Here is a 24,194-nt window from a genome sequence, read left to right as displayed (position 1 = left end):
CCGATGTGGATCAATCGATAGTGGGAGGAGGGACGCTGGAACTAGGCCACCCAGCGGCTCAGGTCGTTCATTCATCCGCCGTCTGCTATGGAGCTAGATTCATCAGGACTCTCACAGATTAGAGGAGAACAGTCAGAGAAACGCACAGAGGAAGTGGAGCACAAAGAGGAAATGGGCAGCAGGAAATGAAAGGGTAATGAGGAGGAAAAGACAAAAGAAAAATAGCATTAAATTACCATATGACGAACAGAATACAACCAATCAGTTTGTATGTTGGATGCGGTGATTAGAATAACAGTAGACCTCAACAAGTGGGCCTTGATGTGAGGTTCAGTGCAGACATGAGGTGTACAAGCTGCGAAACTTCCAAAAACAAAGTTATTATCTTATATAGAATTAAAGGGGACAAAGCCTTATATAAAATTGACTTTTGATATTGTGGTGTCACCTCTTTCGTTAGTTTCTCAGGATTCATACATGTTTTAGAAACCCTGCATTGTCCTACATTCAAGGCAGAGCGCTCAGAAAATGTCAGTTTTAACCTACCACCCACCGCTCTGTATTTGTTTATTACTTTAAAAAATCAGACCCTGGATCATACATGTAGAGTCCAAAAATGTCTTGTAGCCATTTTCAACAACAACAAAAACATGTAAATAAATATTCACTGCTTACAGTGAAGAGCCGTTATGAGGTACATTCTGCCATTTTGAACACGATGTCAATGAACCTGTTTTAGACTTTTTAGATCAATGTTGCAGTTTACAAGTTTACAACAATTTATCTACAGATGTTACAGTTTAATACTAAACATAAAAGAAGCATTTCAGAGAATGGAGGCACAAATAATACTCCTGCAATAGACCTGACAAAGATCCCTAAGATCTCTACTAAAATATGAAGTGCCTCTGCAATGCCTGTCCTGTTTGTTCTTTGGACGATTGCCTGATAGTGGCAATTTCAACTGGGTAAAATGCAGAGGGCAAATGTATCTTGTAGGAAAATAACCTTATAAATTTATACTTTGAAAGCTGAGCACTTCCTCGTCTAAGTCATATCTACAAACATGGTGTGATATGGAGCGTTGAATATCCGAGAGAAGCACAAAGCCATTAACACATGCAGAAGAGGCAGGATTAATTATGAATAGGAACATGAATATAAAAAGAAACTTTGTTGGATAATGGAGATCTGGGGTAATAGAGGAGTGGGGAAGGCACATCTCAGATGCAATTGAAGAATATTGGACTTGTGGTAGATGTGTAGTGCCTCCCTGTGGCAGCTGACTGAGCGATCATTACTACACTTAACTGCACACGTCTTTAGCATCGTTAATCAAAGAACATGTTTAATTACAAACATATATCACCATCATTACCCTAATGCACTTAATTCACTATACTGTCTCTCAGTCTGAGTTTCATATCAGACGCTACAAAAATAAAAACAGATTACTTACAGGCAATGTCCTTCATTAATTTCATTGCTGTGAACTTGTGTCTTCATGTAACTCTTTTAAGATTTTCACATATCATAAAAATATTAAAAAACAGACAAACAAAAAACAGATTAAATAAATAAGGTAACCAGCAAAACCCATCCACCCCCAACGTGATAAAAATGTATCAATATTACAATTTCAGCTCCGAAATTGTGTTTAAAAATGTATGTTCAAATATCATCTGCAACATTATAAACTGCAAATCAACATTGCACAATAGACTTTTCTAAACATTAAATAAACTTCCTTGAACTTATTCAAGCTGTGTGCTTCCTGCCACAAAGTGTGAGAGATGATCTGAAGCTACGATGAAAATATGAGTGAAACAAACCAAGGAGAACGAGCCTCCCCTCTGTTCATTACCCTGACACATCCGCTCTGTGATTGGCCGTGACACTTTAATGTGAGAGAGGTCTTAATGGGTCAAAGCATCTGTTTGGTTAAGCGGGACGGATAGAGAAATTAAAATACACTTGATGGATGAAGACAAACCCACTGTGCATTGGTCTAGTCACATTTGATAATTGACAGTAACAAAATGGCTTCCTGCCCATTTACAAGGGATAATATAAGAGTTTGTATTAAAGCTGATGGGTCTCACCCCAGTTGTCACCTCTGCGTCATGTCGGCTATGAACAATCACACTGATCGGTGTTGGGGAAAAAGAAACGCTGGCTTATTGGTACAGTTGTGTTTTTTCCCCAAACTGTGAAATTCCAACAGGAGACAATTATTTTAATTTGCTTATCAACACAATAAGTCACGTTCACACTGCATACATTCTGAGACAATAAGGTGCAGCAGGGGATACAAGCAACCATGGCTAAATATAGAGAAAACACAGTGTGATCAACTGTGTGTTAAAACCAAAAAACTTGAGAATCAAAACTCAGAATTGTATGTGCAAGTAAAAGTGAGAGTTCAAATCATGGCCAGGATAGTAACCGAAACATCGACCGCAAATCAAACAAATCAGTGCACGCTAACAATTGGAAGCCAAAATTTGTGTTCAAACATTAAAGTCATTATCATCAACAACTTTCAATAAAGGAGTATTTTTTGACAGCGCACAGTGCAAGTATTACTACGGATACAACTGCTGCTGCTAAGTTTTTAAATAAGCAACTCTTTTGTATTGTTTTTTGACACCATTTATTTTTCACTTTAGTGTTTCTCGAGGGAAATATTGAAAGTGACATAAATACTGACCTTTATGTTGGCAGAAGTTGTTTCTTTTTTCATGGTCTGTGGATCCAAACATCTGCAGTAATTGCTTAAATACTACGCCTGCTGCAAAGTTATTGTTATGTTACGGCATTCGCACAGGTTCTGCACAAAATGTAGGTAGTGGTCTGTTTTATACATTATTTTTTTTATTTTTCATTAGACTTATGATTCGCTATCTTTTTCTATTAGCTTTTATCTTCATAATTAGAAAACACCTGACTCCAGCAGTGATTTAATTATCAGTTGGTTATAAGTCAGCGTCCCTTCATTATTAGATTTTTTGAAGCATACACTCTGAACAGGTAGAAGTGTATTTTTCTGCTCTTTTCCTGATCTGACTGTTCACTGAGGTGGTATAATTATTGGTTTATTTGGTCGGGACGTGCATGTTGTTGAAAATACATGATGCTGTAAACATGGATTGTAGCCATGGCGATTGCTCTCACAAACACTCTCATTCATACACCAGTGCGCTTCGAGACTGGAGGCAGAGGTGGGTGAAGTGTCTTGCAGAAGGATGCACTATAAAGCCGGTGCCGCTCCACTGTGGTACCTGGTGTTCCCATCGCTCTCCCATCAGTACCCACCAGGCCGGGCCCTGCTTAGCTTCTGAATTCTGACGAGAGCAGTCTCATTTATTGTGCCGCCTCACCTTCGAGTGCCTGTCCTCTGCGTGTGGAACTGTGATAATCGACCACAATTACATCCCACAGAAAGGGCCGAGAAGGAAGTGTGGATGCTATCAGCGCCAAACAATTGATATGCTAATGTCACACACACACACACACACACACACAAATTGTCAATTAGTTGTGTCATTCATTTTTGGGCCTCCACGTTAGTCTTTGCACAGTAAAAGTGTTACTTTTCAATACCTATCCAAGGGAACGTTTTAAAACATGCATAAAAGACAGACAACAAATGTTTATAATATACAAAACATATTAAAAAAATATGTAACGATTATTGCCTTTGTCAGTGTGGACATTTTTGTTTGGAAGTATACAGACATGTTAGTTTACTCTTAAATGTATTGCTGTTTGTTTCCAGTTTTAAATCGCTATATCAGAATTAAGACACTTAAAGAATAATTTTAGATGATTAAAATTGCTAACATTTAGACAGGTTATAACATTGTAAAATGATGCCAGTGCCTGGGCTTTTTATCGAGGAGTCATTTGGTATAATGAACAGTGAGGTTTCAATGTGGTTGAGGGGGTCTGGGACCATGAGGTGATACAATATGATAGGTGCGAGAAGATCATTGCATTCATGAATAGTTTTGATGTATGGAGTGTTAAATCTCGGAGCAAAAAGATATTTGCTTTTATCTTCTTGGTATTTATTGTACATTTGACATTTGCAAGAATAAGACCATGGTATTTAATTTCCTTAACAGATTGGATGTTGTCATTTTGGATTGTCATCTCAAAGTCGCAGTTGTTTGTGTGGGCGCGTGCTGAAATGCAAACAGAATTTGTTTTTTGACATTCAAAGTCAAGTGTGACATTCTAAGCCATTTTAAAACTTCCTGAAAGCAAGACAAAGCTAGACTCAGGTGTGCACTTAATTGGGCTGGTGTTTTTCGCAGATACATACTCCAGCGTACATCTGAACACTTTAACAGCATTGAAGAAGATAACTCCATTCACCCGGCCTTGAGTTTCGCCTTCTGCCTGATCCCCTGTTAACGCTGTCTACTTGTGTACTGAACCTGGAACGGACCTGACTACGCCTCTCGTCTGCCCCCGACACCACGGTTGCTGGCGCTGCCCACCGCTGGAATGATCTTTTGTTTTCGTTACTCTTGACCAAGAGTTTTGTAGTTTCTGTTCCTTTTATCATTAAAGACTTTTTATTCATCGCCTGTTTCCAGCCCTGTAAATTGGCTCCGTTCTGCCGTTCGTGGCAACAGTTAAAGTGTTTTGGCCTGTATCAAAATTGCTGTGTGTATACGAGTTTCTTTCAAGAAGTACAATTAGTTGATCAGCTTATCTTTATTCTATTTTTTAGATCATTATTTTGTGACGAAGCATAATTCGCACTAAGAAGCGTGCATTATTCGCTGTCACAGGTTACAAGATGGTAATGTGTCTCACTCAAGGGCACAATGACAACATGATATTGTGGGAACTGCCACCCTTCGCTTCAATGGAAAATTATGAATCATGTTACGGTCAAGTTCTGATTTTTCAAGCCCAAATCATGCACAAGTCCTCATTATTTGTGTCCAAGTCACTCGGAATCCAGTCCGAGTCCAGCTCTAGGTCTCCCAGTGTGAGTGCGAGTCAAAGTTCTCATTCACTGAGTCCAAGCCCAAGTCAGAGTCATAAAAATAAAGTCTGAGTCACTTGTTAAACTGGTAACTAGTCGAGTCAAAAGCCGCACAAGATTTTATTGCATTTTATTCTAATTTTGAGTACAAAAAAACATCAAGTTGAAACGTCTTGGTCATGAACAGAAAACGGCTATACGTCTCCATCATTTAGTTGTTTCCATGGAGACTACAGGAGGAGTGTCATTCATCGGGTCCATGTCTGAAGACAGGATTGTAATATGACATGAATAGTGACATTGCGCATGTATGCCAGGCTCTGGGTGTGTGAGTTTGAATCTCGATTTGATGCATGTCTTCCCCTTTCTCACATTCCCCATATCACCCTGTCGTCTCCTGTCTAATAAAGCCTACGGGCAACAAAATCTTTAAAAAAAAAAAGAAAAAAGAAAAGGAAAGAACTATGAAGCGCACTAAAACAACCTGTAAAATGTAAAATGTTATATAATAGTGTGTATTTGCCCAAAAATCGCTTTATATTGTGAATGTCGGTACAGGGCTTGAGGAAATCAATCACTAAGCACCTAGTAAATCAATCGCCAAGAACCTCAAACCATTTGCAAAACTGATTAAAAGTTTATTTGTGCGGTCAAATTGCCTGAGCAGAACTGTGAAAGTAAGACTTCTGGCAAGTGACTCATCTTACTCTTGAGTTTGGAGCTCACTCGCTAAACAACAGCAGTCGAGGTGTAAAATAATCCACAGAAGTCTAAAGAGCCAGCTCATATTTCGGAGCAACACCCTCACATGACTAAACTGCCTACATCTCAAAAGCATATTGTCTAGCTCAGAATGGTACACTAATATCTGCAGCTATAAACACGCTTTGCCGGATTTGTGGCGTTTTTTCCAACTTCTCGAATTCATCAACGTTGTCAAGCAGCACATTTTTCAACAGACTGCTTCCCATTCTTAGACATATCCACCAAAAAAGGCCCCATGCAGAGTAATGTGCTGACTCAAACTGGTCTTCTCAGCATCACCTTCAGATGCCATCATTTTGGAAACATAGGGAGATAGATTTATACTTTATTGAGCCTCCTCAGAAAAAATTCATGCCACAGTAATTTACTCATTTTCAGTTACACACTTCCAAGGCCCTTCTTGTCTTTGTTCAATACATTTTTCTTTGAATGTTGTATGAATTAGTTATATCTTGTTTAGTTTTTTCTTAATCTTCATGTTCAAAAGCTTGTTCGTGATGCACGCACAGAGGCCACAGTGTGTTGTGAAATTACTGGGCACCAGATAATCATCCATCATTGCACTGACCGCTGATATAATTAATACACAATCCATTTGTGTCATTTTCCACTATGTTCTCATCTACTCGTGAGGAAGTCAATTTGCATCCAGCTTTTCAATTTTGTCCTCACTCGTCCGACTGGATTCAAAAGTTGGGAGTCACCAAGGCGATGGAAGTCTGGAGAGTGGTAAAAGGGTTCAAAGTAATATGTTGCGATTTTCGGTGTACTGTGTTGATTCTGTTGGCTGCTACCAGTGGCGGCTGGTGGTGTAAAATATAGGGGGGGCTATTTGACATGACCGTGTTTTTTTTTTTTTTTTATGTCCAAAATTGAATATTTAACATTGACTGTATGGATACATATTTTAAATACACATTTACAACTGAATTAATTAAGTAAACACACTTTTATTTCCGCTTTTGTTAATGATAATACAATGACTTAGAGGCAGATACCTTTTGTGAGAAAATACATTTGAAATAAAATTACATTTTACACTTATAAAATATCAGATTGTAAAGAGCAAAACAAAAATCTCAGTGATACTGTTCCTTATAGTGCATAGTAGCAATCACTACATTGAGAGGAAATAAAAACACAAACAATTGTGCGTATTAGTTACTCTGAACTACATGTGTATCATTTTACATTTTTATATTTAATCCTCACAGACATTATTGCTATATAGAAAGTTGTCCTTAAAGACATGTCATTTATAGCATTTTTCATGGGTTTTCTAATAGGCCAACGATATTTTTATGAATGGAAGTTAAGCGATACTTAATGCTTAGCGTTAGCCTTATCCAAGTAATAAACCACCATAAAACACTCCTCTTTAGTGTGTTTGTTGTCAAGGTAACGCATGAAGTTTGACGGATCACATGTCTTGAATTGATATGAAATTAGCCAATTTCACTTCAACACAAATAATTTATTCACTGCCAGCACATTTGAGGAGCTCATTCTGAATTGTTTTGGATGTACCTTTTGTACTCAGACGTCTGTAGATGCAGTTTTAAGATGTAAACACGGAAAACAAGGCGTGTGGCACTTCCGCACTCGGGCGGTGGAGAAAGCGCTCCTCAATCGCTATTTTCCTATGGCATTTCCCATGATTGTGATTTGATTGGCTAAAAATCCCCATTGCTTTTCTATGGAGCTCAGGGGCGCTTTTCAAACAGCCCCACGAGTACGTAGAAAAGTGGTGTGTGTGTGTGTGTGTGTGTTACAATGCATTACAATGCATTCAGCTTTAACGCGTAACTAGGCCCTTATCAGACGCTCTTTCATAGTGCCGCTGTCGGCTCGGGGAGCGCCTCATCGCGCAGCTGGGTGTGTCTTCATTGAAGACCGGGTGTGTGTCCGGTGGGTCCTCTGAAGCCAGGGGTCATTCCCAGCCCAGTTTAAAGCCCCTATACGGCGTACCCTCGAAGGGGTATGTTTCTGGTGATTGGCTATAGCGAGCATTTAAGTTGATGTGTCTGTGTTTTTAAAATAATATATTGTTCATAGGTGAAGGTGCAGGAGCCCACCGGGCGTCCAGCTCAACCACCGCTGCCTTTTTGATTTATTATGTTTTATTTTAACAAGTGCTACTCTCCCTGTTTCCCGTTGGGATGCGGACCGTTCTTGTGGGAAAAATGTTAATGATTGAATGTACTTCATTGTATCTCTCTTTGATATGGACTCTGCGAAGGAACTAAACTTTCAACTATCCAATCTACCAACTAGCTTAATGTATAAATAAATTATGCTTCAAATTGAACAAACTCGTCCTCTGATCAATACGAACCTGTGTCCTCGTTTACTGAGGTGAATGACAGTATACGAGTGGAGGCCTTACCCTTGCATGCTACAGACACAAAAACATTTACGTACTTGGCTGATTGACAGGGGGGAGGGGCACCCCAGCGCCCTTAAGGGACCAGCCGCCGCTGGCTGCTACTGTACTTTGAAGAAGAAAGTGTGGCAAGACTGGCTTGCCTTGCCACACATTCTTAGTCACATGACTGCATAAAGGTCAGGGGTCGTGAATGTCACTTCCTCTTCCTGAGCAGGCCGGAGCACATGTTGGTGGCTGGTAAGCGGATGATTGCTTTTGATGTTTTAACCTTTTTTGTAAATATACTGATTTGTATATTTAATACTTTTTAAAGGGTCTAAAGTCCTGTGGTTTTTGAAGGTACGCTTTTATATTTAACTAATGTAACTGTCTAATACAATTGCAACCGCATTATATTTACAGGAGAAGTGTGGGTTGCCGTTTTTATATAGTTCGTTTTTATATAGTTTTTATACAGTTTTATATTGCTTAGTTTTAACAGTAGTTGGTGTCGGTCCTGAGGTTGCCGGGGAGGATTGGGGCTCACTTTAGTGGGTGATTTTATTTATAGTTATTGGTGATGGTGGCACTGAGTGTTTTAAGTTATGGTAATGGTTTGTTTTCTTTAATCTTGTTTGTTTTGTCACTTGTAGTATGCCTCTCCCTCCCCAGCTAGAGTGGACCCTCACCAACTATTTATCAGACCTTTTTATATTGTTTTAAATAAAAGCTGCCTTTGAGGCTTTGACCCACACTGACTGGCTTGTTTTGTAATTAAAGCAGACTCGCATCCACGGAACACCTAACCAGTGTTACAAAAGCTTGGGACAACACTCGGATGCCAACCGCCATAAAACTACAACAACGACAACAAGAACCTGCTCCTGAAGAAGCATGCCCGCCATAAAACATCAAAGAAGAAGAAGCATGCCCAGACACCTGCAAGAAGGCTTTGGCTGCGTCGCCAACCTCATGGGCTTTGTAACACCAAAGCAATTGAAGAAGGACTTTTGATGGCGGAGGAGAGTGGATTGGTGGTCGAAGGCGTTCTGGACGGCGTGGAGGAGCAGCCTTTTCTGGCTGCTCATGCCCGGAAACGTAAAAAGTCCCTTAGCTCGTCCGAGGGTTCTGGGAATGAGCAGCAGGATGAGGCTGAAGCTATTGATATCCGGGGTGAGAGCAGAGACTGTAAGTGATCATAAAGCTTGCTCAGGATAGTGCATCCTTTAAGGAGTGGAATTCAGTAGCATTGTCAAAGAGCCTAACTGTAGCTGTGGAGAGTCAAGAGTGCGAGTGTCCTTAGAGATGGCTCGCTGCTGGTCGTGTGAAAGGACGCGGCTCAGCAACGGAAGGCGATTGGAACTAAACGTCTGGGTGGAAAGGACATTCTTGTGTCTGATGCTGAATAAACACGGTCAGAGGAGTTATCGTAGGCGTCCCTAGAGCGACGTCTGTGGATGAGGTTGGGGAGAATTTGACTGGAGCTGAGGTGGTGGACGCTGGGCGGTTGAGGGTGACCCGGTCTGGGGTAAGATGTGACTGCTTGTCGGTGATGGTAACACTTGAGGGGAGGTGCCTGCCTAGTGAGGTGTTCATTGGGTTCATGTGCCATGACGTTAGGCCGTATGTTCCACCGCCCCTGCGTTGCTTTGGGTGCCAGCGCTTTGGGCATGTTGCAGCGGTCTGTAGAGGGAGGCAAAGATGTGGTGGATGTGCAGGAGATCACGAGTGTGGGAAGTGTGACGTGGGAGCAAAACTGGGGTGCTGTAACTGTGGGGAAGAACATAGCTCTGCCTACGGGGGATGGAGGTTTAGCAAAAGAGCTGCTGAGGTGCAGAAAATAAAGGTCTCTCAAGGTATATCCTATGCAGATGCAGTCAAGAAAGTTTCAAGTAACGAGTTTAGAGTAAATACAGAGAGAGGAGCCAGCGCTGCTCCCAGCCAGGGCGAAATGAGAAAGGCCAGCGTGGCTCCCAAGAAGTGTGAAGGTTTCAAGAGTGGAGGTCCCAAGTGTGCAGGTTCCAGAATTATTGAGAATACCCTGGTTGTGGATAGAGAGGATTTTGTACTCTTTATGGTGGATGTTGTAAACTGTGCTGCTCAGACTCAAAGCAGAACTGAAAGGATCAGGATCATTGCTAAAGCTGCTGTGAGATTCCTTGGAACAAAAGAGCTTGATTGGGCAGATATAGAAAACAGGCTAAAGGCGCTAAATGGGAGTCGGAGTGATAGGAGTCTGCTTTTGGGGAGTCAGAGTGATCAGAGTGACGAGATGGGGGTGGTCTCCTGTCCTCGCCCAGTCTCGTAGACGCACGGCTACCAAGCAGCAACATCAGTGGAAATATTAAAGCCTATAGAATGAAGCCTAAAGAATAAAGCTGTACGGTGGAAGCGCCGAACGTCAAAGAAGGAGAGGAAGATGAAGAAGAGTCTCCCTGGAATAAAGCCGGTCGGTCTCTGAAACAACATATGTGGGCTTTGTAACACCAAAGCAATGGAATGAGTACTTTTACGGACTACGACAAAGTCTGAGGACTACGACAAAATCTGAGGAATAAAGTCTGGCGGTAATGCAACACTTGGATGCCAACCGCCATAAAACAACAACAACAACAACAACCGGTTCGACCAGCTATTGGACGATGAGACCGGAAAACAAGAAGGAGGTGGCCGCTGCTAGTTCAACCAACACCACTGCTCAAGCCGCTAAGCAGCCAGAGAAGGAGTCTCAAAAACGGAAACGGAAAATGTCCTCTAGCATGTCCGAGGGTTCTGGAAGTGAGCAGCTGGATGAAGCTGCTGATATCGGGGGTGAGAGCAAAGTGTGTAAGGTGATCATAAAGCTTGCACAGGATAATGCGTCCTTTAAGGAGTGGAATCCGTTTGCATTGACAAAGAGTCTATATAAGGCGGTGGGAGAGATCAAGAGTGCGAGTCTGAGGACTACGACAAAGTCTGAGGAATAAAGTCTGGCGGTAATGCAACACTTGGATGCCAACCGCCATAAAACAACAACAACAACAACAAGAGTGCGACAGTCCTTAGGGATGGCTCGCTGCTGGTTAGGTGCAAAGGAAAGCGATTGGGATTAAAAGTCTTGGTGGAAAGGACATCCTTGTTTCACGGTCAGAGCAGTTATCACAGGCGTCCCTACGACGGTGACTGTAGATGAGGTAAAGAAGAATTTAACTGGAGCTAAGGTAGTGGACGCTAGGCAGTTGAAAGTGATCCGGTTTGGAGAAAGATGTGACAACCTGTCGGTAATGATAACACTTGAAGGGAAATGCCTGCCTAGTAAGGTGTTCATTGGGTACATGTGCTATGGCGTCAGGCCATATGTTCCGCCAGCCCTGCATTGCTTTAAGTGCCAGCACTTTGGGCATATTGCAGCGATCTGCAGAGGGAAGCAAAGGTGTGGTAAATGTGCAGGAGATCACGAGTATGGGAAGTGCAAAACTGAAGTGCTGTAACTGGGGGGAAGAACATAGCTCTGCCTACGGGGATGCAAGTTTAGCAAAAGAGCTGCTGAGGTGCAGAAAATCAGGGTCTCTCAAGGTATATCCTATGCAGATGCAGTCAAGAAAGTGTCAAGTAACGAGGTTAACGTAAATACAGCGAGAGGAGCCAACGCTGCTCACAGCCAGAGATTGAAGTGAGAGAAGCCAGCATTGCTCCCAAGAAGTGTTTAGGTTCCAAGTGTGGTGGTTCCAAAATTAATGAGAATACCTTGGTTGTGGATAGAGAGGATGTTGTACTCTTTATGGTGGATGTTATAAACTGTGCTGCTCAAACTCAAAGCAGAACTGAAAGGATCAGGATCATTGCTAAAGCTGCAGGAAGATTCCTTGGAACAAAAGAGCTTGAATGGGCAGAAATAGAAAACAGGCTAAAGGCGCTAAATGGGAGTCAGAGTGACAGAGGTCTACTTTTGGAGAATCAGAGTGATCAGGTTGGGGCGTTCTCCTGTCCTCGCCCAGTCAAATAGATGCACGGCTACCAAGCAACGACATCAGTGGAAATATTAAAGCCTAAAGAATGAAGCCTAAAGAATAAAGCTGTACGAACACTGAACATCAAAGAAGGAGAGGAAGATGAAGAGACAGCCCTGGAATAAAGCCGGTTGGACTCTGAAAATGAAGTCTAAAGAATAAAGTTTGGCGGTAATGCAACACTTGGATGCCAACCGCCATAAAACAACAACAACAACAACAACAACAACAACAAAGAGATGAGTATTTTCTTCTCGCCGCAGTGAATGTAGCTCAGAAGAACCTGTTGTGGAGGGGCTTGAGTGGTCACATCTACAATCAGCTTTAAAGACTTTGCTTTACCACCACGTGTTGTATATGAGAGCACCCAACCTCAGCACAATGTTGATAAGGGCAAATTTACCTCCACAAATCAAACCACACTTTTTCTACAAAACACACCACAAAGAAATTACAGGTGTGGCCATAGCATTTAATCTGATTTCACCCATTAAACAAAGCCCTTCAACCACTCCTGGACTGGAAAATCAACAAGGGAATCCTTTCACGCTGGGCCTAAGTAGGCAAGACCACTCGACCGCTGAACAACCAGATTTCAGAACACAGATCAAATATCTAGAACCACGATACAAAAAGCCCAGTGGCGATACATACTTCACAGAAGTGTGAGCACATTGCGATATCAAGGCATCGAACAAGTGCAATTACCAAGCCGAAGTGGTAATATCCACCGTCTTCTATTGCAACATGAAGCATTTTGGATCTATACACTTGACACTCGCAGACCCAAGGGTCTAAAGGAGGATTTTGATTCGAGACCACCTCTGACTGACTTTACTCCAGTGTGTGCCATTCTTCTGGATTTTGCAGCACTGCAGTTGACGTTTAAAAGGGTTCCGCTCTTCTTCCTGACGTGTGGGTTTATGTGGATATGTCTACATAGGTAACCATAACATGTAATTATTTTTGATATGGCTGTTTTTTTTCTACACCATCAGCAGTAGCTAGGCCACTTTTTGTAATATGTTTTTTTCCCAAAAAACAATTATTTGATGGTGATCAAAGTGAAAAATACAAAAAATATGTGCAAGATTGATTGATTGATTGATTGATTGATTGATTGATTGATTGATTGATGATTTTTTTAAATAAATAAATAAATGTGACGACTCGAGCCTCTATAACAGGGGTGCTCTGAGCTACATTAGGGCAGCGCCTGAAACGTCACTGTGGTGGGAGCAAAATAAATATCTCTTTGGAGCTTGGAGTTGAGTGGATCATCGTTCTTCTTTATTGTGACATGTTTTTGTGATCCTGCACACTCATCTTCAGGATGCATATGCGTGTGGCTCTCTCCTCTTTCATGCTACTGTACTTTGGCCTGATCTCTCTTGCAAAATAGGGTTAGGGTCAATGGTTAAATAAAGGTAGAAGATTCAAGCAACATTTGAACAGGTTGCACTTAAATTTTATTTTCCATTTTTAAGTAAGTAAACATGAGCTGATTATAAATCATGGCACCCACTTGTTTATACTTGGGTAAATTAAACACTGCCCAGTTTCATTTTGTGAAATGAGGCATATTGTAATCATAAAACCATGTGCCGTATAGGCCTGTTTGATGGCCATAACTACATGTCCTTTTGTGTTTAGTTTGGCTGCCTCCCAGGAGTCCCTTAAATACTGTTTTGTCTCTATTAACTCAAAGGAGTTGAACATTTACACTCTGGACTTAGGCAAATTGCTGTAGTTTTGGCAATGTTTAGTTACAGAACAATTCAGCATGTTTCACTAAATGAGCTTTAGTTTGCCCAGAAAGAAAAGAGTCTCTATTGCGAATGCATCTGTCACTCAAGGGTGTTGCTTCTTTAATTCCCCCTTTTCTAAAGCATGACTCTCATTTATTTGACCATGTCTGTTTAAATAAGCTGTCAATCACCCGGCCAGCCCCTGAGATACAATTACTTCGACATTTTTAAATCAACATACAAGATGAGAGGAATTAAAAATACGTTGGGTGCTGTGAGTTCATTTTGGAGCAAGCATCACAAAACTGTCAGCACAAAGTGGAAAATTCAATTATACCAGTGCAATTGAATGGGCCTGAATTAAACTTGTCTTTATTATCTTGCTTCCTACAATGTATTTTGTTGAGGATCACAGGCCTAATGACTACATGGATTTATACAAATCCACTTTCTCAAGCATGTCCCATTTCTGTTGAGCCAACCAGTTTACATGAGCCTATTTATCTCAATAGCAAAGGTTTCAAAAATGATCCCAGAGATACTGAGCATGCTACTTTACTCCGGGGTTTGTTTCAGAAAAGAGAAACCATCTTTGGTCCCTATGATGGCCTTCGCCTACTCTTTGAAACCCTTTGGCCTGAACACGGTCCTGGCAAAATACTGAGGGACCATTAAACAATTTAAAGTGATTTGCAACATGAGTATGTACTTAAAAAGGTTTCTTACTTTGTGTTTCAGTTCATATCAGGGGCCACTAGATGGGGCCCTATTCAAAGGAATAAAGACGACAAGAGGATAATAGGGCCATTGACAAAGTGACGTTTACTCTAAATGAAATGTGTAATTTGTCAATTTCCAGCAAGAAATCTGCGATCTCAACTATGCTTTCTATCAGGCCAAAACAGAAACAAATATTTCTGTTTTAGGCACTAAGCCCTAGACTACTTTGCCTGTAGGCTATATCTAGGATTCTAATTATATTTCAAGTTCAGTTTTGAGAATGTGTAACCCATTTTTTCACTGGCTGGATGCAAAGATGTAATAATTTTTAATACTGAAAAATAAAATGTGGCTGTCCTGATTGTTGGCGCACTTCTTACATTAGTGCGCGCACATAAGCGCCGCCCCTCCCTCCGTGAGCGGGCCGATCTGCGCCAGTCCGGCCGGTTTACAGCCGGCCTCAAGTCGGGTTCAAGTCGGGCATAGCTCGCACACAGACGGGCCGGCAGTGCGGTGTGTGTACCGGGTCAGCCGGTGCTCTTCGGTGCAGGTCGAGGCTCGGGAGCGGGCGCAGGTACGTCCCGTATGGTGCTTTAAGGGCTGACTCACAAATCAACATGAGCCAAGCAGCCAGGCTTTGAAATATATATGTGTTGTGTCCTTTCAAGTGTCCCCTGACCATTGACAGTGTTGGAAAGAATACTTTGAACATGTGTTTGATTACAGAATAGGCCCAATTAAATGGTCAGAGGACAAAACCAAATACTTAAAACACTAAAATACGTTAAATGGCATTCTATTCTATTCTAGTGTTTACTAATTTACTAATGTGTGTGTGGCTTTTAACATGAGCTTTGCTTGTTTTGTGGATGACTGTCTTATCAACCTATCATGGGACAAATAGATGAAAATTAGACTTTATGTCTAACTGATATTTACACGTGATTGTGTTAATTATTATGCACTGTCCCATTCCAAATAAATTCATATTATAACAATGATTGAAACAGCTTTACGTTGACAAGAGCTTTATTTGCTATTTTTCTCACCAATTATGTGCAGTTTAATGCCTCAATTATATGATCAAATACAAAGTATTCCTCTGATTTTAGGAAAGTATTCTGAATACCACTGAATTAAAGAGTAACTTTACCAGACTACAGTTACTCACAAGAAATATTTTTCTAGAGTTCGTATTCTCTGTACATATATTAAGTTACTTCCCGACCCTGATCATTGATAATAAGCAGGTTACCTTATAATTCTCTCCAATGTTTGTGTGTTAATGATTTATGTATGCAGGTTTATAGAAATAAAATGACACAAAGTCTACATCTTCCCCAGGGGAAGAACAATAGCCTCGAGCATTCCATGGAATGAACATTCCATTCCATGGCTCGAGTCTAACAAGAATAAAGTCTTTACTACACACATGTAGTACTTTTACGCAAGAATGCAGACACGTACATGATCTAGTTACTGATTTACTCCAGTTAAAATAATAGAGAATAATTAGATAATGTGCAATGGCTGAAGCCATTGCGAGTGTCTGCATTCTTGCGTAAAAGTACTACATGTGTGTAAGAGTACTTCATGTGTGTAAAAGTACTCTAAGGTCATAAATATGACTCTAATGACTACTACATGTGTGTAAAAGTACGAGTACTACATGTGTGTAAGTACTAATTTGTTGAATTGTGAATGTGTTGAATATTTGTTGAAAAACTGAATTGTGTTCAATGCCCTATTAATTTCAATGGGTAAAAGTACTTATACTTCTGCAAATACTGCAAAAAGTGCAAGATGTACACATGTCAAAGCAATAGCACCCCTAAGATGGTGAAGGCGATCGTAAAGAGGTATAAGTTGTTGAAATCGGTGAAAGCGTTAATGAGTTGAAACGCGCTGAAAATCTGGGAAAAATCCTGAAAATAGCAGAATAAAAAACACAAGAACAATAGTAAAGTGACTCAATAATAAAGATACCAGAAATGAAGCCTTGACACAGACTGTTTTGCCACACAATAGAAAGACAGCTTTCTCTGTTAACTTCTTAATTTGTGTACAGTATGTCATATTTTAAAGTTTATTTGTATGATAGAGCATTCGATCAAGATTGTTTTCTGCCGTTGATATTTTAACCAGAAGTGATGATGATTCTCCTGCACATCCTCCTGCTCGTCGTCCTCCACCACTCCCCTGTTGCTTTGCTGGAATTTCGCTATCATAGCAACCTGCAGATTAAAGAGTACTTGTCTCAAGTCAGCACCGCCAACCCCCACATCACACACCTGTACAGCATTGGCCGCTCCGTCAGAGGTAGCCAACTTTTGCATAATTTTTGAATAATATTCATGTGTCTAGCTTTCAGAATCTCAAACACGATCCTTGTGTAATTGCTTTTATTTACTAATGCATGATGGTTATTATCGTCTTTTCCGGACTATAAGTCGCACCTTTTTCACATAGTTTTGGCCGGGGTGCGACTTATACTTATATTTATACTTATATACTTATACTCCGAAGCGACTAATATGTGATATTATTTGTTATTTTCACACTTGCGACTGCATTTCATACTCCAGTGCGACTTATATATGTTTTTTTCTTCTCTATTATGCATTTTTTGGCTGGTGCGATTTATAGTCCGCAAAATACGGTAGTTTCATTTTCAAATTCTTGAGAACACAAAACACAGTATACCCTGAACAAGCATGTTCTTCATTTTCCTTTGTGGCAGATACGAAGAAATTTATCTATTGAATTCACAGGTCTCGTCTGACAATTCAAACAATATTTTAGTTTTGACTTGTTAATTGCTAAATTGTGCACATTTTCCATCACTTTGAAACCCACATATATATAATTCAACATCAACATCTTTTATCATGTCACAGACCTCGCAGGACCTTCGTGTCAGGTGCTCATCACCATAGTAACGCTGTCACTGCCGTATGATCATATGTCGAGACGGCCGACCAGGGTTAAATTAATCTGGAACAACCTAATCCAACTAATCACTTATACATACAGACACACTGCTAATCTGGGCTAATCTAGGGCACCAGCTGGCTGCTGTCCAAATCTGTGTATCTGAATGTATTTTGTTTGGTCTTGTCAAGTCATTTTTCACGACTTACCTCACGGGTTTTCATGCCCTGCCGCGACAACCCGTGCACACCTTCCGCCGTTTACTCAACTGTATGTTTGCTCCTGCTCGGACATGTAGACTGTCATCCATGTGCAACGCCTTAATGCAAACTCTACTTTGTATAGGGGAACTACCTGGGTTATATCTGCTGATTGTATCACTTTGATCATTTGTTGTCAGAAACCTCTCATCCTTTTCTCAGGTCAAGAGTTGTGGGTGTTAGCTTTGGGTGTCAGTCCTGGCCAGCACACTGTCGGAGTCCCGGAGTTCAAATATGTGGGAAACATGCATGGCAACGAGGTGAGCGGACACACACAGAAACATACACACACCAACGCACTGGCCCCTCCCTGCACACAGGAAGTAGGGCTAAAAGGGGACTAAAGAGATCAACAAAAGCCATTCAAACAGTCCACTCCATACATACTTTTGTGGTCAGAGACAAGCCCTGTCGGTTTGAGAGACAAAGGAGTTCCTTAAAAATACACCCAATAATGTGGATTGATAAGTAGTAGCCTAAAGTTTCAAACCCTATATACATCCATAACAAATACAGTATACTATTTAATATATATGAGTCTGATCATCCATAAACACTCATATCATCTCTTTGTTACTACTGTTAGTTGTAATGACTATAATTATCAATTTGGGACAGAATAACCAGTTGGGACCAAACTGCAGTGACGTTAACCAGGCTCTTAAAAAACATTGAGGCACATCTTTAGTACGTTTCACTCAGCTAGGTATAAACTCTGCTCCAATCCAACTATGATGTAAATAGTGCACAAGTCAGAGGAAATGTCCTTAAATAGACACGTCATGGCTGGACACACACTAATACACACAGAGTTAGTGGAGTGTGTTGCTCAGGGAAAACTTCCAGAAAATACTCCTTTCACTCAGCCCCTGCACGCACACACACACACACACACACGCACACACACACACATATGCGCGCACAAACACACACACACACACACACACACGCACACACACACACATATGCGCGCACAAACACATACACACACGCACGCACACACACACAGCGAAACACACAGAGGATTGTTCTGACCATCTAAGTTGTCTGTATTTCTAGTTTAAGAAGAATGTGTTTGTGAGTCATAAGGAGGAGAAAAAATGTTGGAGGAACTCTACATTTGATGCAATGCACATTATTATTATTTATTTATTTATCAGAATCAGTTTATTGCCATTGTCAATGAACAGAATTCACAAACATAGGAACTTGCTTTGGTGATTTGGTGCAACAAAACAATGATAAAACAACCTATATAAGTCAAAAATTAAAAGGGAAACTCAATGAGAGAAACTCACTATTTTTCATGGTTCACAAAACACACATGAAAAAAATAACACAAAATAGCAAGAAATACATATCTATAAAACACCTACAGAAATTAACAAAATAAACACCCACACATCATGTCCATCCAGAGCACTGCCACCGTGAGTCATCTTTAATATATTTTTAATTCACTAGAAGGCATGAGATTGACTATATTAGTGTCTTATTTCACAAACACATTCAGTGCAACTGTAGTATCAAGACATTGTGAGATCTCAGTTGTAGGAGGCCTGATATTCAGCATACTTTCAGCAATCATGAATAATAATTCTGAAAATTCCCTCAGCATCACAATTATTATCAATTCAATTCAATTAATTTTTGTAACGCCTGGAATCACAACAGCGGTTTCTTCAAAGGGCGACAGTGAGAACAGATTAAACAATGTTCATTGGGACATGGCAATGGCCCAACCTAAACTGTCCTTAGATCCTCCTTCTCGGCCAGGAAAAACTACCAAACCTCTTGGGGAAAAGTAGAAAACTTGAGGGGTTCAAATAAGTGAAGGAAAGATCCGACTCTCTCGGACAGGCGGACGAGCTTTAATTTGCAGATGGACAGTGGAGCTGGAACCATTCAGGTTCATATCAGCAAAGCTTTAGCCGGCGGTGTCTGGGGACATCGAAAATCTTACATACGGTTCCTTTAGCCCTTTCCACCCTGTAGGTCATTACACAACCAAAATAGACCAGAAAATGATTACACTACCTTATAAGTAACACATTAGAACTTCCGGTGAATCAGTCGTTATGAACCTCTCTGCACACTGAACACATACTACAAAGTGATCTAATATAGTCTAACATAGTAAGCCAACCTTACTCCACAAAAGAAAAGATACAACAGGTTTGCGATTATAAAAGGCTTTCTCCATTGATTCAGTTGTATCGTTTATGTTATGAAATAAAGAGAAGAAGGGTGTGCTCTCAACAACAGCGGGAGTCTGGAGTCGAGAAAGGGCAAGAGGAACTCACAAGAATCGCCAGAGGCAAAGCTAGTCCTGACGTGTGTGTGTGTGTGTGTGTGTGTGTATGTGTGTGTGTGTGTGCGCTCTGTGCACACACACCCATTCACCTTTCCCACCCTTCTCTCTTTCTCCATCTTGAGTCTCCCATTCATGCACCAAGTGTCCGTACGCTCCCTAAACATGTCAGAAGAGCAACCACAGGCCCATGTCAGAGTTGTGTTCACAAAGACTCGCCTCCCACACACTTTCCCCATAGAGCGAGCAAAGCAACAGCAGCTGATCTCCAAGCTGTCATGTCATGTTTGATTTATGATCCAGAAGAGGAAGTGTCCATAAGAAAATAATACAACATTTACATAATTAAGAGCACAAATACAAATGTTCAATCTTTCTACAGGTTCTGGGCAGAGTGCTACTTTTACAACTCATAGAGGACTTGGTGAATGGATATCGTAACAAGGAAACATGGTCTATGCGATTATTGAACAGCACTCGAATCCACATCATGCCAACGATGAATCCTGATGGTTTTGACTCCTCAGACACAGACTGCATGTACAGCGAGGGCAGGTACAGACACACAGACACACACACACACACACACACACACTCACACACACACACACACACTCACACACGCACACTGTTCTTGTACTGCACTGGGTACCAAAAGCAACTTATTTAATTACTCTAATAACAGACAAATCAGATGTATTAAGCAAATTACTGAAACTTATAAATATATGCACCTTACTCATTATTTACTAAGGTGCTGACTAAGGTTGAAGTGAAAACAACATCCTACAACCTTAACATCATGACATGCAGGATTACCCAAAGTATATACTTTGTGGGTGACTAATACTCTGTGCACACAGGAAAATAATATCTTGGTTTGGTGTGTCACTGTGTCTCCATGAACTGCTTTGTAACTTCATAAACTCATATATTTTCTAATCCAGTTACATTAGATTTATGTAATTATAGTAGATAATAGTAGTAGACAGGTAACATTTAGTACATTCAAAAAGCAAACATATATTTTTACCATGCTAATCAATCCTTTATACCATAAAAGAGTATAAGCACAGTTATAGGTTATATAAAATCTATGACAAATCTTGGCTCAAAGAGCTGGATACGTAAATGCATGTTTAGTGGTACTCTTTGTACAATCACTATTATGTGTATGACGCCCAAAACATGTTGATTAAACGGAAAGCAGAACTTGACACATGGAAGATTCCTATCTCTCGTATAGTTATGCACTGTAAAACACTGTAATTGGGCTAATTATACATTTGTTTCGACTTATTCCGTCTGGTCTGAAATTGGAAAATGCAGTTTAACTGCAGGCTCTGTACTTGCCATGGTGGATATTGTCTACTCCTGTTTGTCCTCGAGTGGTTCAGGCGATGGGCTGCAATTGAATTTAAACGAGCAGTAAACAGGAACAATTTGGGGGTTTCAGAGGTTCAAAGGTTCATATATATATATAATATTTCATTATTTTTTACTGCTGCTGTACTTCGCTCTGGGGAATTGTCCTACTGCACCAGCTTTGGCCCAAAGTGTTTTATTGAAATGGCTGCATATTAAGTCCATATTAAGATAAATTAATCCAAATGTTAAAATTCTTAGGTTCAATTACAACGGCATTGACTTGAATAGAAATTTCCCTGATGCTTTCGCTACGACATTTGATGAAGACAAGTGTGAAGCAGAGGTTGGTAAATGTCCTGGTCTTCAGGTTTTTTCTTCAAATGTCTTTTCATTTCACTTCTACAATAAGGTTTGATTCGCCCCATGTGTAGGTTCGAGCGGTGATAAGATGGCTGAAGACCGAGACTTTTGTTCTTTCTGCCAATCTTCACGGAGGAGCCTTGGTGGCCAGTTATCCTTACGACAACAGTAATGGAGGTAGACAAATACAGTGCATCTAATGTTGTGACGTGAACACATGAATTTAACACATGAATTGCAAATCTAACTCAATTACAAAATGACTCAACAGGGCTATTAAGATATTAAGAGTGGAATGTGCCAAGCAGCTATACCCCATTAACTCTAATCAAAATAATCACTGCAATTTAGAATTAAGACTTAATTTTACAACAGTTACAATGAAAGTTTCAGGTACTTTGCTGGAAGAGAATTGTTTTTACAAATCTGAGCCATAAAGAGAGAGTATTATTATATTCATAAGTCTTAAAACAAACACAAATCATGTTATTATTGTTGTTTTTTTGTTTTTCAGTTTTTATTTCTAATTTTAGGACACTGTTAGCAACACACTTTATCGACTTTCTAAATTGTTTACCCTAATTTTCCGTGATTTTGTGTGTCTTCTTTAGGCAATGAGCTGATGAACGGAGCGAGCGTCAGTCCAGATGACGACGTCTTTGTTCACCTCGCTAAGGTGTACTCCAACAGCCATGCCTCCATGTACAAAGGGAATCTCTGTGTGGACAGCAGACCCTTCTTGGAGGGCATCACCAATGGATACAAGTGGTACGCTCTCTCAGGTAACCGCACGGACAATCTTAAATGACTCTTTCAAAATGTGTGAGGTGAGGATTAACTGTATGAAGCGTTTATTGTTGCAGGAGGGATGCAGGACTATAACTATGTGTGGGCTCAGTGTTTGGAGATTACTCTGGAAATATCGTGCTGCAAGTTTCCTCCTGTCGGTGAACTTCCTGCCATGTGGACAGACAACAGAAAAGCACTTCTTTCTTATATACAGCAAGTCCATTTGGGTTAGTGTGAGAGTCAGAACACAATTTGTGTCCAATTTGTGTGTTTTATTTGTCTTATTTCTCCTATTCTTCCGATACGTTCAGGGGTCAAAGGTCGTGTATTTGACAGCACAGGCGCACCAGTTCAAAATGCTGTGGTGGATGTTGTTGGCCGCAGAAATATTTGTCCTTTTAAAACTAATCAACATGGGGAGTACTACAGACTACTGCTTCCTGGGAACTACACCTTTACTGTGAGTACATTTGATCACATACTGACCTCTAGTGGCCATTGTTATTGTTAACTGTTGTCACTCTTGCTGTCAGGTGACATACCCAGAGCATGAGGTCTTGACCCAAACACTGACCGTTCCCTATGGTCCAGACAACTACTCGGCCGTAAAACATGACTTCTTTTTACAAAGATCTACAACAACTCAAAAACCCTCCCCTACAAACTACAACGTCACATGTAACCTTGAAGTGAATGCAGGGGGAGAAGGAGTGAGGCCAGAGTGGACAGCCTTGGCTGTGGGAGTAGGCCTGATCGTGGTGGTCTCATATGTGGGTAAATGAAATCTGCTGATCAAGCTGAAGCAGGAGCCGCAGCAGAGTACTCAGGCTTTAAGGTCACACTGCTGGAATGAGTCCCAGCAACATGAAACGCTCACCGAGACTTCACAGAATTGAAGGAGCATTTGTAACAGTAACATTTGGTTTACTGGCAATCTGGAGTAACAAAATGTTCTTGAAGTTCTGTAAAAGACATAACATTTTAAGTGAAGTACAATGCAGCTTTGTCTGGTGCAAGGTGGCACTACTAAATATACATCAAAGTACTAAAAGTGCCTCAACTATAAGCCTTAAATGATTACATGCTCTTGATGAAATTCTAACTTTTTGAATTTAATTTAATGTTTTTTTGTTGCTGTATGCAGGGATCAAACGTTAGTGCCAAATAAGGGTAGTATTTTACATGGTCTAGGAGCATGTTATAATCAAATTTATTCATGTGTCATGCTGTCTTAAATATGTAAAGCTGTTGCACTAGAGTGAAGTGCACATGAAGTAAAATGTTGCTTTGATCTCAAGAAACCTAAAGTCTTCTGAAACCATATGCCTTTGTAGTATGAAAAAAGATTTTATGATTGAGTTGCCTTGATTTCATAATCAATAATCTATATTTTTCATGATGTGGTCACTGTGAGCAGGACGGTTTTATATTTCTAATAATAAATGTCCCATTGCTCAGAACACAAACCTATGAATTTGCATCTTCAATAAAGTTTTTAACTGTAACATCAGGTTTTCAGATGTTTTTGTTCAGACTTGTTTTAGTTTTATATAATTTTATTTGATATATTTATGAAGGGCACATTG

The 24,194-nt window shown here is 40.4% G+C and overlaps 1 protein-coding gene across 2 annotated transcripts; it reads left to right on the top strand.

Annotated features, from left to right (window-relative positions):
• The first annotated feature begins 15,009 nt into the window (after window positions 1-15,009).
• cpm (carboxypeptidase M) lies at window positions 15,010-24,072 on the top strand. Of its 2 annotated transcripts, XM_072453853.1 has the most exons (10): window positions 15,010-15,163; window positions 16,735-16,908; window positions 17,943-18,040; window positions 20,474-20,646; window positions 21,718-21,802; window positions 21,891-21,996; window positions 22,431-22,601; window positions 22,683-22,835; window positions 22,920-23,068; window positions 23,142-24,067. In XM_072453853.1, exons 2-10 carry the CDS (start codon window positions 16,740-16,742, stop codon window positions 23,388-23,390), a joined length of 1,353 nt encoding a protein of 450 aa, XP_072309954.1. In that variant the 5' UTR covers window positions 15,010-15,163; window positions 16,735-16,739; the 3' UTR covers window positions 23,391-24,067. The 2 variants fall into 2 exon arrangements, with proteins under 2 accessions (XP_072309954.1, XP_072309955.1); XM_072453854.1 differs by lacking the exon at window positions 16,735-16,908 and having other exon boundaries at window positions 15,067-15,163; window positions 23,142-24,072.
• Window positions 24,073-24,194: the final 122 nt, after the last annotated feature.

Source organism: Eucyclogobius newberryi, unplaced genomic scaffold, assembly GCF_026437365.1.
Source record: "Eucyclogobius newberryi isolate DKJ021-1_F unplaced genomic scaffold, fEucNew1.0.hap1 SCAF_2, whole genome shotgun sequence".
NCBI classification, from domain to species: Eukaryota; Metazoa; Chordata; class Actinopteri; order Gobiiformes; family Gobiidae; genus Eucyclogobius; species Eucyclogobius newberryi.
The sequence above is the reverse complement of the archived record's forward strand: the minus strand, read 5'-3'. Positions and strand labels throughout refer to the sequence as shown.

What these genes read in the sequence shown, in the direction of transcription:
- cpm (XM_072453853.1), top strand. Translation starts at nt 16,740, where the DNA reads ATGATGATTCTCCTGCACATCCTCCTGCTCGTCGTCCTCCACCACTCC. An exon ending in CATTGGCCGCTCCGTCAGAG is followed by an intron (nt 16,909 to 17,942) that starts GTAGCCAACTTT and finishes TCCTTTTCTCAG; the next exon opens with GTCAAGAGTTGTGGGTGTTA. An exon ending in AAGACAAGTGTGAAGCAGAG is followed by an intron (nt 21,803 to 21,890) that starts GTTGGTAAATGT and finishes CCCCATGTGTAG; the next exon opens with GTTCGAGCGGTGATAAGATG.